The 16706-nt window shown below is 52.6% G+C and overlaps 1 protein-coding gene across 4 annotated transcripts in view; it reads right to left on the reverse strand.

The window, feature by feature from the left end:
* GPM6B (glycoprotein M6B) overlaps positions 1–16706 on the reverse strand; it is a 46064-nt gene that overhangs the window by 12439 nt on the left and 16919 nt on the right. For all 4 annotated transcript variants that reach the window (XM_019808137.2, XM_019808139.2, XM_019808138.2 and 1 more), the window contains 2 exons: positions 4024–4210; positions 2393–2549 (listed from right to left, as the gene is read on the reverse strand). In XM_019808137.2, the coding sequence (XP_019663696.1) occupies positions 2393–2549; positions 4024–4210 (344 nt within the window). The remainder of the gene's footprint in view (positions 1–2392; positions 2550–4023; positions 4211–16706) is intronic.

Genomic DNA, 16706 nt, shown 5'->3' on the forward strand with positions numbered 1-16706 from the left:
CTGATGGAGTACAGATGAGCAGCCTGGTAGCCTGCTGGAGGGCGGAGCCCGGGCAGAACCAGAGGGGCTGCCAGAGAAATTTCCCGAGCTCACCGGGTCAGAGATGCCAGCCCCAGAGTTGCCACTTGCCGTCACCTGGGGGTTCAGATGGCTGGGAGGTGGGCATTCATATCAAGAGTGACACGCAGATAGGACCCAAGGCTATATCAAGTTATTTGCACCCTTGGGGGGGGGGTCACGTCCTCGGCCCCTTCCTTGAAGCCCATGACAGTCCTTACATCTGTGGCTATTGCTCCTTAGTTCCCCCATGAAGGCTCGTTTTCTCGGGTCTTCCTGGTAGACGGTGCTGTGTGCCAGGGCTCTTCGTTCCACAAACCTCTGTGTCACCTTGTTCGTGCCCACCACGTGAACCGGGCTGTCATTTACAGCCTGGGTGTTCCCAGAAACCCCAGCCCAGGTTTCTCGGTGACGCGCTGCCTATCTCCCCCGACGGCCACCCGTGACGGGGTAACACTGAAAGCACACACAGCCGCCTCGACACACGGCCCAGCTGGAGACTGGCTGCTCATCCCGTCCTCTTGGGCTTATTAGCATTAGTCCCAAGGCCCAGCCCTAGCGGCCAGCTCGCCCCCACTCGGACCGTGGTCCCTGATCTCCACCCTGCTGCGGGCCTGGCTGCGATCTCCACTGTGCGCCACAGCCCTGCACCCGCACCCCTCGGGCTGCCCTTCCTTCACACCTGCCCTCCGTGCCACTCGGAGACCTCGCTCTCCTTCGGGTGGTGTGGGATGCTAGGACTCCCTGTTCATCGTTGGCGCTTAGACTCCTAGGTTGGCACTCAAGGCCTTTCCTGATCTGGTCTCTATCCCCCTCCCAAGCAGCGTCGCTTCCATCCTGCTTCGCTAGACCTTTCTGTTCCAGCTGGGGCACACCGCTGGCTCGCGGGACACCTCCCCTTTTTGGGGCCTCCGCCCTGGTTTTGCTGGTTCCTCTTCTACCCGAGGCTGCCACAAAGCCCTCTCCTAGCATGCATGCGGCATCGGTGCCTCTCCGCCCGGGCCCCACTGCGCTTGGCAGCCGTCTGCATTCTGTTCTCAGGCTTAGCCAAACATTCTGAAACTTAGCAGGAGCCAAGGACCAGACAGGGAAGCAGCGGGGACAGGGCACGTCAGCAGTTTCCTTCGGACCAAGGGTCCCGCCCAGGATGAGCAGCTGCCACAGACACATCCCCCCGGGACTAAGACAGTGCTGACCTTGAGCACCCTGCCGGGCGCTGTGTCCCAGGGCGCACGCCTGGTCACACACACAGTGCAAGCTGCGCGCCTTAAGCCAGACTGTACATCCTTCCCCCAGCGGGAGCAGAGAGCTCCGTCCGGGCCCAGCACGCCCGGAGCCCGCGGCCCTGCGCTGAGGGCGTCAAGTCCCCGCAAGAGAGGGCCCAGAGCCTCCACCGGCCCCCCGGGGCTGTCCTCCCCTCACTGCTGGTGCTGCACCCTCGACTCGCCGGCGGTCTTCTTCACACCCGACTACTCTGTCCAGTGCCAGACCCACGCCGCCAGCCGCTGGGGAGACATCAGCGATGTGACAGCGCCGTTCTGAACGCCAGTGCGATGCGCCCCACACCAGACTCCAGCCGCTCAACCCACCCCCGAGTCTCCTTCTGTGACGCGGCCCTCGGGAAGCCCGTCTTTTCAAGGTCAGCACGTGTCTGCCAAGGGCCAGACAGGGAAGAGCGCAGTCCCTGCAGGCCACGTGCCGCGCCTCAGCTCACGGTGGGGCTGCCTGCCCAGAAAGCTGTGGCCGCCCAGACGCGCCGTTCATTCCGTTCCGTGTATAACCTTCCCCAATAAGTTAGGGACATGAAACCGTTCTCGGCTCGTGGGCCACACGGAAACAGATGGCAGGCCAGGCTCGGCCCAACGGCTGGAGTCGGCTGTGAGCTTCTTGAGGACAAGAGCCTGCGTTTTCATCTTCGCACACCCCCAGTGACTAGCAAAATCCCCAGCCGGGTGCTTAGCAGAAAAAGCGCTTGGTACTTCCAGAAGGATGGCGACAATTTATCACAGTACATAGTCTTTAGGGCCACAATCCACATTCAAAGACAAGTACAAGGAGGTGCAGAGACAATACGGAAGTTACCTCCTTTCACAGAGACAACTTCCTATTTGAAAACCCTTCGGGGCCCTTATCGCCTGTATATTAAGGGAAATGCCTAGTACTCCAGCCAGATGTTTTAATTTATTATCAATAAAAAGCAGGAGGTTTTTTTCATACTCCCAGCTCTAACACTCTGTGACAACATTGGTGTCATGGACCCTCCATCCATGCTCGACGATCTCCTAGCTTTTACCGTGGCATCGGTTACATGTCAGACGCTCGGGTTCATACTCACCATCCCACTGATGCATCGGCCACAGGCAGTGGTTTTAAACTCGCCGTGCAGCTCCTTCACTGCGCTCGTGGTATAGAAGCCTTCTGCCAGCAGAATGATCCCATACAAGAAGAAGAAGGACGCGATCCCGTAGATGACATACTGCATCAGCTGTATTCTGTGCGGAGGAGGGCGAGATCCAGAAAAGTGACATTCACCATGTGGCGAAGACAAGACATTTTTGGCCTCTGGAGGGAGGGCGTGGGGCCGAGCCACGTCCCGTGACCCCTCCCAGGCCGCGGATGGCTGCGGTGGGCTCATGGGGCATTCCGGGCAGGCACCCCTGCCCGCCCTACAGCAACCTGGGCCTTTCTTCTGAGATCGAGACGGACCACGTTCTCGGGCCGGGGTGAAGTCTGCTCGGTCAGGGGCAGAGGCCCGCTTGTCATCTTTCCACACCCACCCGCGTCCGGTGCCGTGAGCAGCAGCCAGAGGCACGCAGAAGCGGAGTTCCCCGCCCAGGGCATGCGGTCGGGGCAGAGCCAGCATGGGAGCCCTGGCCGAAGTGGCCTCCCTCCCAAGCAGGCCTGGCGGTGACTGTTGCTCTGACGGAACCCCTCCGTAAGCACTCGGGGCTGCCTGACGGAGCTAAGTTCTGCACGGGAAGCATGGGCACGGGGATCTTGTTAAGCTGCCTGTTCGTGGAAGTCATCAAGACCCTAGCTAGCGAGATCGGGGAACCCTGCCCAGGTTCAGTCGTGGTAGCTATCTCTTGGCCTTCCTTGCACAGTCGGCACTCAGTGAGGCCCTCGTCGTGGCCGATCCGCCTTAGAACCTCCCCCATCCCTGCGCAGTTCTTGGGGTGCCATTGCGAACAGATAAAAGAAGAATAAAACCCCCAAGGACTTCCATCATCATTCCATTATTGTGCAAATAAAAATTCATTCAGGCCTTTATCAGTCTGGGAGAGAAGTTTCTTACCAGCACTAGAAACCTACATACTGTGAAACTCGGGGAGTCAGGGGAAGAGGGACAGCCCTGGAAGAAACGGAGGAAAGGGGACTGACTACTGGAAGGAAATGAATGCATTGCTGCTGAGCCTCTGCTGAGAATTCCAGAATGAGAAGGCAGAGATTCAGGGGTAAAGGCCTGAAATTTCCCCTTTTCTGCGTTGGAGGCCGCCCTGGGACTTGTTCTGCAGGAGTAAGAGTACTGCTCGTGCAGACTTAGAGTTGGGGCAAGTCCCACGCAGGGTCCCCGTCACTCCAGGACCGGGCCTTCCCTGTGAGGACCCTGGGGGGCATCTGCTGCCTGGGAGCTCTGCACACTCGCCCCGCTGTAATCATGGGAAGCGTCTGTCCGTCGCCTTGCCACAGCCCCCACGTGCACGGCTACTGCGTGTGGTGTCCTACTGGCGCACCTCGCCCTCCCCAGGGGAGACCGTGCCTTGGGCCCCAGACGCCCCCGGGGCCAAACACTCACTGCTTTCTCGGCCCTTTCCTTTCTCCTCTCTTGGGCTTTTTTCTACCTGCATCCAAGTAAGCTTGAACGAAAAGCAACCCTTTCCTGCCAGGAGAGCTCGCTCGTCTTTCTGCAAACATCACGGGATAGTCGCATTTCCAATACATTTCCGCAGGGCAGCGGGTACTTACACCTCACTCAGCAGGGCGTGGTCACTGGTGTTGGTGGAGAAGTGTTGCTCAAGAATCGCCACCGTGCCCGCCAGGGCCACATGCCCGCAGCCACAGAACAGGGCGACCCCGGAGAAGCAGAGGATGGTGGCCACCAGGGAGGCGTAGGGGACCCCTCCCAGACACTTGATGCAGCATTCAAAGCAGCCTGGACCCAAAGGAGAGAAAACGCAGCGGTTACGGGCAAGACGTCTCTGTCTGCGTCAACAGCACACCTTTGCAGAGAGGGCCGTCCCTTGCCATCTCCCCTCGCACGCTCTGTGGTTAACAGCTCAGCATGCCAAGGGCCAGTGGGGTGGCTGTCCTCGGCTCACATTCTGGGGGGAGGGCCCCGGGGCTCCAAGAGGGGAACGTAGCTGAATTTACTCGGGGTGAGTAGCAGCACAACCAGCAGACAAATAGTTAGGGAGTAAGTCACAATTCTAGGGCTTCCTCATGGGCCTGGGCTGGCGGGGGGCGGGGGAGCTGCTCGAGTGACAGTGAGGAGCGATCGTTTGACTAATGAAGTCAACAGAGAGGACAGCAGTGAAGCTGCGTTTCCACACGTAAATAGCGACCCCCCAACCTCAACCTTGGGGGGTGTCAAGTACCTCTATTTCTGTAGCAGCCAAGGGCTTTCTCCCAGCCTTTGACCTCCTGGGCAACCAGAAGAAGCAGACACAGTAATTACACTGTTGCTGGGTTCAGAAAAATAGCCACACGGTCACTTTGGAAAGGTGGTGGGTATTTTTGGTCCCTACAAGTACAAAGTCACCAACATCCACTCAAGTGGGTTCACTTGAGTTTCATTCAGGTCAACATCAAATCCCCTCATCTTTTTAATAAAAATGTCTCCCCAGCCCAGGCAACACCAGCAGTGCAAGATCCCTCCTCCTCCTCCCCCCACACTTCCACCTGCCTCCTTCCCTCGATATGTGTTCAGAGTAAGAATCCAGAACTGGTGGGTGACATTTAAGTACTTGAAGGAAAAGGAACAAAAGAAAAAAAAAAAGAAAACAGATAAAGACAAAATGAGCGTCCATGAAGTGAAATGAAGAAAGAGCCACAATTCACTGTTCATCTTAAGGAGATTTTTTTTTTTCATTTTTAAGATAAACTTTTACTGGAGAGGTCCATAAAGCTCTCCCCAAGGGACAGAACCAGGTGACATTTTCAGTTTGGAGCATTTGTGTTTCATCTAAAGCAGTGGTGGCCTCGGGGTAATGTCGGTACCTCTCCTGACCTCCCATCCCTATTTATATCATCCAGGCCTTTAAGTAAATGGCTTGTCAGGGAAATCGAACCTGAATGCATTATGACATTGAATGGCAATCGAGAGCAGCTCATTACTTCAAGGCAAGCACATTAAGCCAGCTGATTTTTCCCCCAAATGCTCTTTACAGTAGACAGGGGATGACTGCCCAGCGTAAAGCCCTGGAGATGGGCTTCGCCGTTTTGAGGAACCTCCCACGGAAAAGCAGCATCTGTCCAAACCCACAAGAGAGGACTATAAACTCTCATCACCGCATTTCTCTTCAGTTCGCTGGAAAATAAAAAAGGTCAGGGCTTCATAAGAAAGTGTGCTTTCTTTCATATCAAAAGGTGGCTGGCTGTCATCATGAAGACCAACCTCTGTGAAATGGATTTAGGAAACCACGTACGACGGGAACAGTTTACTTTCACTGCAAGTCGGTACCTTCAAGAGCTCTGGATACTTGAGATTGGGGAGCAAGGGTGATGGCGTTCCATCTTATTCTGTCATACAGAACACATTTCTGGGGAATGAGGAGAGGGGAGAAGCGGTCCACTGAAAGTCCAAGTCCCCTCCAGACTCCCAGAGCAACAGAAACCACAACCCTCAGCCTCGCGTCCCACCACGGAAAGAGCAGGTAGACCCGCGTACGTGGCGTTGTTTACCCCTCCCCGTTCTCGGCCTGTAGGACGGTGTGAAGAACAAGACGAATGCCTGCTTCCCTGGCTGACGAAGTCACAGCTGGTCCCCACTGGACAGATGTGTGGCCCTGGGACTGTGCTGTCCAACAGAGTAGCCAATAAAAAAGAAAAAATCGCTTCCTCAGCTGTACTAGCTGTATTTCACACGCTCAACAGCCACACGCGCTGGGGGCTACCGTACGGGACAGGAAACACGGAACATTCTGTTCTCACAGAACATGCTTCAGAAGATGCATTTTTGACTTGCCACCTCTTCTATTTTCCGAAAAGTGAGCTGCGTTCTTTGGAATTTTACTTCGGATTTCCCGAATCCGGTACTTTTAGAAGCCCTACGGGGTGCTAAGCACTGTGCTTGGCACGGGGGATGCAAATACAAAATAAGACGTCTTCTTTGCTGCCTAGGAGATCACTCGAAGCTGTGGGCAGACAAGTAACATCACTACTGTGGCACAGTGTGACGAGGGCCAAGCTCTAGACTGCTGGAGAGCCAGATGGAAGGGGAGAGCGGAGGACAGGAGGGAATACATTCCTATTCGAGAGGAGTCGGGAAAGGCCTGCAGAAAGACCTAGTATGCAGGCCACATACACAGCTGACATGCTGGCACGGACGCTTGAGCTGATCAAACATTCCCGACTTCGTTCCCGACTTCCTGCACACACGTTTTCGTAAAGCCCACATCCTTCCTCGTGGCGGCGCGCCGCGCCTGCCCTGCGACGACAGAGCCCAGCCTTCCAAACCCACAGCTGCCACTTCAAAACAGTCTTTCATCCAAAGGGTTAGAGCATTCTGCTTCTTTCAAAGGAAAGATCACAGCTGCTCCCGGGCTCAGAAAGACAAGTGGGGTCAGAAGAACGATGCCATTCAGTCCCAGATTTGCCACCAGAGGGAGGCTCCAGTTTCCCTCCGATCTCTCTCTCTCAAGGACTCCAGATAACCCCATGCTGAGGGTCGAGTTTTGTAACAGCAGGGAAAACCAGAGACTGGACAATCTGGGGGATCACGTCAATGAGTCATACTCTCAGCACACCCCGCTGCTCCTACGTTTGCAGCAAATGATTTTATCTGGGGCTGCAGGAACTGGTTCCCACATACAACAGAAATCACCACATTGGTCATTGTTGTCCCACACACACGCACGCATGCGCGCACACAAACTTTTTTTTAAAGATTGTANGCTGCAGGAACTGGTTCCCACATACAACAGAAATCACCACATTGGTCATTGTTGTCCCACACACACGCACGCGTGCGCACACACAAACTTTTTTTAAAGATTGTGTTTGTTTGACACAGAGAGAGTGCGTGCACAAGCAGGGGGAGCGGCAGGCAGAGGGAGAGGGAGAAGCAGGCTCCCGCTGAGCAGGGAGCCCGATGTGGGGCTCGATCCCAGGACCCCGGGATCATGACCTGAGCCGACGGCAGACGCTTCATCGACTGAGCCACCCAGGTGCCCCCGGAAGACAAAACTCTTATGGACCCTGCCAGCCAATGTGAGTAGAAGCTTCTGGAACACAGCACAGGAAGACTATGTAGGAAATAATATAGCTGGATGCAGAGGGTACTCTACCTTGGCTGGTCAGTGATCTGCAGGGCTACAGTTGTGTGGAGCCCACCTGACCTTCCGTGAATGGATCACCCCCACTGGACCTTCTATGTCAGTCTAGAAGGTCTAGCCAAGCGGGTAAGGTATCTTTAAACACTGGGCAGTTTGGGCCTATGCCACACACGTATCCCAGAGAAACCCAAACGGACCAGAATCAGTTTTCTAACCACAGATANAGAAGGTCTAGCCAAGCGGGTAAGGTATCTTTAAACACTGAGCAGTTTGGGCCTATGCCACACACGTATCCCAGAGAAACCCAAACGGACCAGTATCAGTTTTCTAACCACAGATGTCAATACTGTTAGTGTTCTCACATGAACAGCATTTCTCGTTGGAAATACAGGCAGGAAGGTATGCGGCAGACGTGGCGGTGGAGGCCATGACGGTGACGTGTGCTCAGGCCAGCCTCCCAGGCGTGCGACCTGTGCTCTCACGGGGCTGCGTGCTTGGCTGCCTGCTCTGTCACTGCTCTGTCACTGTCACTTGACATTCTCCATCATTGTGAGCAGGGGTGTCTGCACTTTCCTTTTGCACGGGGCCTGCAACTCCTGGAGGCGGTTTTGAGTATATGCATATGGGAGGAGGCAAGAGGGGTTCTTTTTACTTGATACGCCCACAGTGGCATTGTGTTTCATTTCACAGTGTTGGCAATACGGGTGAGAAAGGCAGACATCGCCTTGCCTGCCGCGTCATCCTGAGCGCAGTGACCCGGCTCTGTAAAGACACTAGCCGTGGCCCAGAAAGAAGGACTGCTCTCTTCACTCTNAGGCAAGAGGGGTTCTTTTTACTTGATACGCCCACAGTGGCATTGTGTTTCATTTCACAGTGTTGGCAATACAGGTGAGAAAGGCAGACATCGCCTTGCCTGCCGTGTCATCCTGAGTACAGTGCCCCGGCTCTGTAAAGACACTAGCCGTGGCCCAGAAAGAAGGACTGCTCTCTTCACTCTGGGAAGGGAGGAACAAACTCCCTCTCTCAGAACCCTCAGAGTCAAGGCCCAAAGTTCTCCTAAGCCAGGGGCTGGCAAACTACAGCCTGCGTGTTTGTAAATAAAGCTTTATTGGAACATGGTGGTACCTATTCGTTTATAAGTTGTGGCTACTTGCGCCCTGCAGTGGCATGTGGAGTAGCCAGGACAGAGAGAGCACAGGGCGTGTAAAGCTGGAAACGTTCACCATTCACAGGGAAGGGCTCCCGAACCATGCTGGGAAGCCGTGGCGCTCAAGAGTGTGGTCCCAGGCCCGGGAGCACCTCTGCACGTACTCAAGATGCCTCCCAGCCTGGCGCAACCGCATCAGAAAGCCTGGGACGGACCCAGTCATCTGTGTCGCACAAGCCTCGGTGGGGGGGGCCGTCTCGTGTGGGAGCACCACGACCAGAATCACACCAGCTCTTTACTGTGCCAGCTCCACCTGCTCCCTTTTATTAGCAGCCAAACTCCAGCACGATCAAAATCGAACTTCACAAAATGATTCCTGGCTTACGGCCAAGACGGAATAATAATAATGAAGAACCGTCCATGGCTTCTGAGTCAGTTATTAAAACGAACGCTCAACAGAACCAAAGACTCCACCTTTGATGACCCAAAATGCACTGCGCGGCAGCAGTGAGCACCGGTCCATGTGAAGGCCCTGCTTGGTGCTCACTCAGACGAGAAACTTCCCCACAACCCCGCTCCCATCATCATCTCCATTACTGGGGTGTCTTGAAGGCCTGGTCTCATTGAAGCTGTCGGTTAAGTGGAGTCACAGATATGGGTGTGGATGACAGCGTTGGGAGGGAGGGAGCAGCTGCCCATTCTTTTATTCCACTTCATTCCATTAGTGCATGTTCAGTGCTCACCCAGTGTCTCCGAGGTCCCAAGCACTGTGCTGGGTGCTGACGACTCCGTGGCGGGCTAAGGCACGATCCACGTTCTAATGGAGTTTAGTCTATGGTGGGGGCAGGAAGGGACATCAATCAAATGGTTTACTGCCAAAGTGCTAGCAGAGCAAACAATGGCGGTTTATGGAGGCTTGGGGTGGGGTGCAGGGATGGCTTCTGGAACTTACATATGAAGGATGGATTTGAATTCATTTGGTAAAGGGAGAGAAAGATGGGTGAGGGAGGGTTTTCCAGGAAGCGGGAAGAGCACGAACGCAAGTTCTGGGGTGGAAAGGAGCAGGGCGCTTTCCCAGGCATGAGAGAAGCCAGAACACAGAGCGGCGTGAGGGCAGGGCAAGGAAGGCACGAGGGGGTCTACTGGAGCTGGACCACTGAGGGCTTCGAGGCTGCATTAAGGATTCTGGACTTTATCCTCAGAACCAAGTGACCCCACGGAGCATTTTTATCCCCAGGGAACAGACTGGGGTCGTAAAAGGTCAGTCTGGCTGCTGTGACAGGAACAGAGTGGATGTGGAGGGGACTGGGAGCCCAGTGTAATAACTCAGGTGAAAGATGACAGGAGCACGCACCGGGCAAAGGCAGAGGGAGTAGAAGAGACGGATGGGTCTGAGAGAGGTCGAAGATGTCAAATTCGCACAGCTGGGTATGGGTCTGCTGGCGACGCTGGCGACGGATTGGTGAGTACCGAGGAAGACTCTTAAATGTCCGGCATGTGTAACTGGATGGGTGTTGGGATGACCCTTGAGCTAGGGTTGACCAGAAGAGAGCTAGGCTTGGAGAACAAAGACGATGAGTTCAGTTTTAGACATGTTGAGTCTGAGGAGATTGGATGTCATCTCAAGGGGAGCTTTCCGGTGGGCAATTGGCTTCCTAGGTCTGTAGCTGCTGTTGGACGGCAACGAGAACTTTCAGAGGTCAAGAAAAGATATGAGTGGACCATTGCTCAGTTGAAAGTGATTTAGACCCTTGGCTTCACAAAGCACGGCCCCTGGATGAGCAATAGCAACTCCATCCGGGAGCTGCGGAGAAACGCAGACTCCTGGGCTCCGCCCTGGATCCGCTGAATCGAAGTTGGCATTTTCACAAGCCCCTAGGTGATGTGCACGCAAGAGAGTTTGAGAAGCCCATTTCTAGTCAACAGTCCCATCTCCCATCTTCCCGGTCCTGGGCGGGGGTGGGGGGGTGCACCCTGACTCCATCTGAAGGGCCTGCTTTTGTGCTAAACCCGTGTTTGGGGTTTCTCCCTAAGAGGCAGCCCACTGGGCTTGGCCAGAACATTCTAGCCACTTGCCAATCAAATGCATGGCAAGTTCCAGGGTCTGCAGTGAAGAAAAACAAAATGTTCCGAGTTGTTCAGCTGTCTTGAAAGGAGTGCAACTGGAGTGCTTTCTCCGAGCCAAGCGAGTACCGCTCAGCTCAGAAGTCTGGCCGAGAGGCGCTGGCGGCACACCGGAGCAGGGCCTGAGAAAGCCCGCCTCACAGTCCCCTCCCCCACGCCGCGAAGGGTGCCTCGACCAAAGGACTGGATCTGGGACTGGGGCTGTCCCCAGTACGAAGAGTCACAGGCAAGGCTGATGTTTGCCAATGTGGAGGTGGTGCCAAGGGTCTGCTGAGCAGCCCATGGGTAAAAGTCGATGCTAAGGGCGATCAGTGCTTTTCTTGGACACTCCTATAAATCCACAGTCTAAGTTTTCCCAGGCGTCAAACCAGCCATGACGCGGGGTAACATGAAGCTGAAAAGGCTAAGAAAGCATTTTTTTGATGACTGGGATCTACTCACGTAAACAGAGGGGGGAAAATCAACGCTAGAGTTTCTAGTACATTTTACTAGTAATTGTCAGTACCGCTCACCAAACCCCAAAAGCCTCTGTGAGGTTAATAATATCTTAAGCCTTCATTTAGCCAGTCTCTGGCTAAAGAGATTTTTAGATTTTGATTCACACAAACTCCAGTGTGCATTAGCCTAAGACAGTTTAAATATAAACCACATAGTAGGGAGAAAAAATACGCATCAGTGCCTCTAACTCTCAATGGCCATTTTGTCTCCAGCATCTCTAGAACCTTTTGTGCAGAACAACAGAATAAAACACGTTTTGTCCTCAAGCTTGCGGATGGCCGTTGCCATGGCTGAGTTCATAACAGCCCAGTGATTTTTCCGAGTTGTCTGTGATCCGGGCTGCAGAAGAATGCTGGCTCAGGAGGAGTGGCGGCAGGAACAAGGGCTCGGATTCTTCCCCAGGGAAAGAGTGAGAGGGGAGAGAGGGAAAGGGAGACAGAGAGAGAGAGAGAGAAACACACACTCTCTGGCTCGCTCTCATACACACACACACACACACACACCCATGCCCTCTAAACAAGGCCTTCCTTGCTACTTTACTGATTTCCAGTGAGCCAAAAAGTTAAGAAAGTAAAAAGTAACCAAGGCTTGCAACTTCGAAATCACAGGCACCAGGAAAAGAAAAGCAGACAGAATCCTGCTCAAACAAAAGTGAACGTCAGCCCCAGCTGACCGAGGCCTCCCAGATTTGGAAGGACACTGAGCAGCGGTTCTCCCCAGGGGGTGACTGTGCCCCCCAGGGGACATTCAGCAGTGTCTGGAGATATTTTCGGTTGTTACATCGGGAGAGGGTGCTGCCAGCTCGCATGAGCAGAGGCCAGGGCCACCGCTCGACACCCTACAGCGCGCAGGACAGCCGCACAATTACCAGGAGTCCCAAGGCGGAGAAACCCAAGAGCATAAGCAAACACGGATACGTTGTTTACATCAGTGGTTTTCAAACAGGGCCGCTTCTGCCCTCCGGGGGCCTGATGGCAGCACGGGAAGACACTTTTAGTCATTACCACTGGGAGTAGGCTACTGACGTGTTGCAGGTAGAAGCCAGGGACCGCGCGGGACCCCTGCCTGCGAACCGCACCCCCCTCCCACGGAGCGCATGCACGCATCACACGAAGGCGGCCAGGGTGCAAAACGTCAAGAGTGCCGCCTGCGAGGACCCCCACCCTAGGGTGACAAGGGCAGTCCTGGTCTGTGTCAAATTCTACAATTAAAAACAAACCAACCAACCTTAAACTTCACTTTGTTTTAAAAACATTATAGCACAGGAAGATCTCAAATTCAAGATTCAAGCCCTGCCGCCCAGACTTCACCACAGACCCATTAAATCAGAATTTCTGGGGCTGGGACTCGGGAATGAGAGCTTTCGCCTTTTTTTTTTAAAGATTTTATTTATTTATTCGATAGAGATAGAGACAGCCAGAGAGAGAGGGAACACAAGCAGGGGGAGTGGGAGAGGAAGAAGCAGGCTCATAGTGGAGGAGCCTGATGTGGGGCTCGATCCCACAACGCAGGGATCACGCCCTGAGCCGAAGGCAGACGCTTTAACCGCTGTGCCACCCAGGCGCCCCCTCGGGAATGAGAGCTTTCGCCTTTTTGAAGGACAAAAGACAATGAGCGTCCAAGTTGGAGAGCAAGCGTGGCAGAGAAGGGGCAGCAAACTGTGGCCCAAGGGCCACGCTCCGCTCTTCCTGTGGCCTGTGAACTCACACGCTCTTTTTACATTTCTAAAGGAGTTTTTAATGTCAAAGAATAATATTCTTTCATATTTTCTCATTCTTTCACGATACGAGGCTATGAGATTCAACTCCCTGTGTCCATAAATAAAGTTTGATTGGAACACAGCCACGTTCACTAGTGTATGTACTGCGTGTGGCTATTTTCAAGCTGCAAAGGCAGAGCTGAGTAGTTGCCACCGATATTTGCCATCTGGCCCTTTACAGGAAAAGTTTGCAGAGCCCTGTTAAGCAGCAGTGCCTCTGGAACTTTACTGTGCCTAGAAATTCCCTAGGGATCTCATTAAAATGCAGATTCTGTTTAGGCAGGTCTGGGGAGAGGACGGGCTTCTGCATTTCTCACCCACCCCCAGGGCATTCTATTCTGCCCACCCCACAAGGGCAGAAAAGGGAAACTGAGGCGGGGGGGTGCAGAGACATGGCCTGGGCAGTCCTGGGAGACCAGAGACACTTTCAGGAGGTCTGCGAGGTTAAAACTCTTTTTTATAAATAGCACTAAGATAGTACTATTTTTTTTCAAAGATTCATTGCTTTTATTTTTTAGAGAGAGAGAAAGAGACAGTGGAAGGGAGGAGAGGGGCAGAGAGAGAGGGAGAGAGAGAATCCCAAGCAGACTCTGTGCTGAGCACAGAGCCTGACACGGGGATTGATCTCACAACCCTGAAATCGCGACCTGAGCTGAAATGAAAAGTCAGATGTGTAACCGACGGAGGCCCCCGGGTGCCCCTAAGATGTTACTGTGTTCACCGCGCTGACATTCGCATAGCACACCCGGCGACAGCAGTGCATTCTCCAGCACACCCTCACAGAAAAGAACACTAGAAAATAAAAGGTGGGAGGGCACCTGGGTGGCTCGGTCATTGAGCTTCCAGCTTGATTTCAGGTCACAATCTCAGAATTGTGAGTTCAAGCCCCACGTCAGTACCATGCTCAGTGGGGAGTCTGCTTGAGATTCTCTCTTCCTCTACCCCTCCCCCCACTCACACTCTCTAAATAAATCTTTAAAAAATTTTTAAAAATAGTTTTACTTAAAAAGGTCCTTGACACAGTAAAGGAAATTATTAATTTTCTCATATCTCAACCCCCCCGAGTATACACCTTTCGAATAGTGTGTGTGATAAAACTGGAGGCATAAAGCACACCCGCTGCACATCCAAGTGCGATGGCGGTCCTGACAGAAAGTTCTAGCGTGACTGAGTTGCGAGCTAAACTAGCACCTTTTTTTGTTTTAGAACATCATTTTTTTTTCTTGAATTAGTGACAGACAGACTATAGTTAGTAAGACTTGGGTGTCTGGCAGAAATATTCTCAGAAATGATCGAAGTGACCTAGAAAGCCATTGATGGTAGTGGTTACCCACTGATTCTGGAAAACTTGTACCTGCCACAGAAGAGAGTGCCAGCTTCCCAATACTTGAAAGACTTCTGGATGAAATTGGTGGCGATATTAACAAACGGGGCTTTTTGGGTATGGTTTAATGAAATGTGTCAGGATTTGGAAGATCTGCGCGACTCAGAGAACCAGTATTTTCCACATGACCAATATGTAAGGTTGCAAAATCGTTCTTGCATACGGAGCCAATCAGAGTGCAATTGAGAGTGACAGATGGGAATGGAACAGAGTCCAAAAAAGGTCACAGATATGGCTTCAGATTCCACATTACAAATAATCTTTAGGAAACCACCACCTGTTGAATTTGGGTGTATTATCAAGGAGGAGTTCCACAAATATATGGCAAGGCCATTAAACCATTCCTCCGTTCTCCAGCTACACATCTGCGAGAGGCCAAGTTTTCATCCCGCACGTCAACCACAACTAGTTACCCAAGATGCCTGTGGATGAATGGAGAGGCAGATAGGAGAACCCAGCTGTCTGACAGTAAGTCAGGTATCCAGGACATTTGCAAAAACCTAGCACAGTACTATTCTTCTCACTGAAGTTTTGTTTGCTTGCTTGTTTTGAAAAGTAGTTATCTTTCCTGAACACAATGTTAACATGTAATGGATTCCTTATTGTTATTTTAAATAAGTTCATTATTTAATAATAAATTTGTTCTAATTTCTAATACAGAAAATACTTACAGATATAACCCACTTCAGCAAAAGCTTTTTGGAGTCTTCAGTTATTTTTAAGAGTGTGAGGGGGACCTAATACCCAAAAGCCTGTGAACTGCTGGTACGAGGCATTAAAAAGGTATCATGAAGTCAATGGATGGGGGGCTTCCTGATAAAGCACTTAATGAGAAATCACTTGAATGACAGTCTGCTTCCCCCTTCTCTCTCGGCCTTCTTTAGAGTCACTGACCTTAACGTTCAATGGTATAACGCTAAGAATGCTGAAACTATTTTTAATGACACAAAGGGAATAGCTTTTCAACAGATCCTTTTAAATTCTTGTCCTAAAATCTATTAAATAAGAAATGTTCATATTTGTGGCATGTTGTGAAAATCTTAAAATAGATTAGCCTCTAACATTTGTAATATGGCATGAGCAGTACAAGATAATTATTACCAAAGTAATGCTATATTCACAAAATAAGAATAAACGAGTTCAAGAAACAGACACCTGTTGGTGTCCTCCTTTGCCCTTGGTGGGAAGTGGCTCTGCTTTTGCTGAAGATCACTGTGTGTGCCCTTTGCCTTGTCACGTGGGGGAGTGGCACGTCGGGGAGGCTGACGGAGAGTAGGGGAAGCTAGCTCTAAGTTCAGAAGACAGATTTTAGAAGCATGGGGAACTGCAGGGTATTCAGGAAACTTGAGAACTGTGCACTAGCAAGCTTTAGAGGCACTCAACTTCCTCGACCATCTGGCCGACGGCATCTGTGGGCTCCTGGTGAATCGCGGCTGGGAGGCGCCATGCCGGGGGGCCACCAGGGGCCCCACTTGGGAGTGGGCTGAGCGACATAAACACACAAGAAATCATTTAAGTACCAGAGAGAAGGGACTTGACTCAGGGACATGGGGAGTGAGGTAGGGACAGATCTCCCTACCCCGGCAGTTAGGACAGATGGACAAACGTGTACGGGAGGAGAGCAGGCCCAACAGGATGCGGGGCGTATGGGGAGAGTTCAGGAGGTGGCCGAGTCTATGGAGACACCAGGGCAGCGTCAGGGGAGAAGCCGGGAAGGCAGCTGGGGCCCTCCCCTGGCCCAACCCGAAAGCTTGTGTGCTTCCCTTGGCAGGCAGGGGGGCCAGAGGCTGGTTCATGAACAGGCGAGTGAACAGGGCCCTGAGGGGTGCTTGTAAGACATCCATCTGGCCCCGCTGTGTAGGCGGAACTGGAGTGGGTGCAAGCATAACAGGCCTTTCAGAGTTTTAGTCAAAGGGCACAGGGCGTGTTCCACAGAGGCAGGAAGGATGAAAATCAGACAAGAGTTAGAGCCATTAAGCAACTGTTAATAAGAAAACCGCAGGCCCAAAATGGCATCACTTAGGCCAAGTCCCCAGACCAGGGGCTTAACACCTACTCTATCTGCTATTTCGACCTCTCCCAGAAATGCAGTCATAACCAGTCAGTCAGGGTTTTTTCAATCAGCCAGCACCAAAGAGTCTGCCACAGGGGTTTTCTCCATCCCCTGAAGAAAGATGAGGTCGTCCGCATGATAAGACCTCTTGCTTTTCCCCCTAAGGGAAGAAGGGCCTTGCTTAGAACAAT

This window comes from Ailuropoda melanoleuca, chromosome X (assembly GCF_002007445.2).
Source record: "Ailuropoda melanoleuca isolate Jingjing chromosome X, ASM200744v2, whole genome shotgun sequence".
NCBI classification, from domain to species: domain Eukaryota; kingdom Metazoa; phylum Chordata; class Mammalia; order Carnivora; family Ursidae; genus Ailuropoda; species Ailuropoda melanoleuca.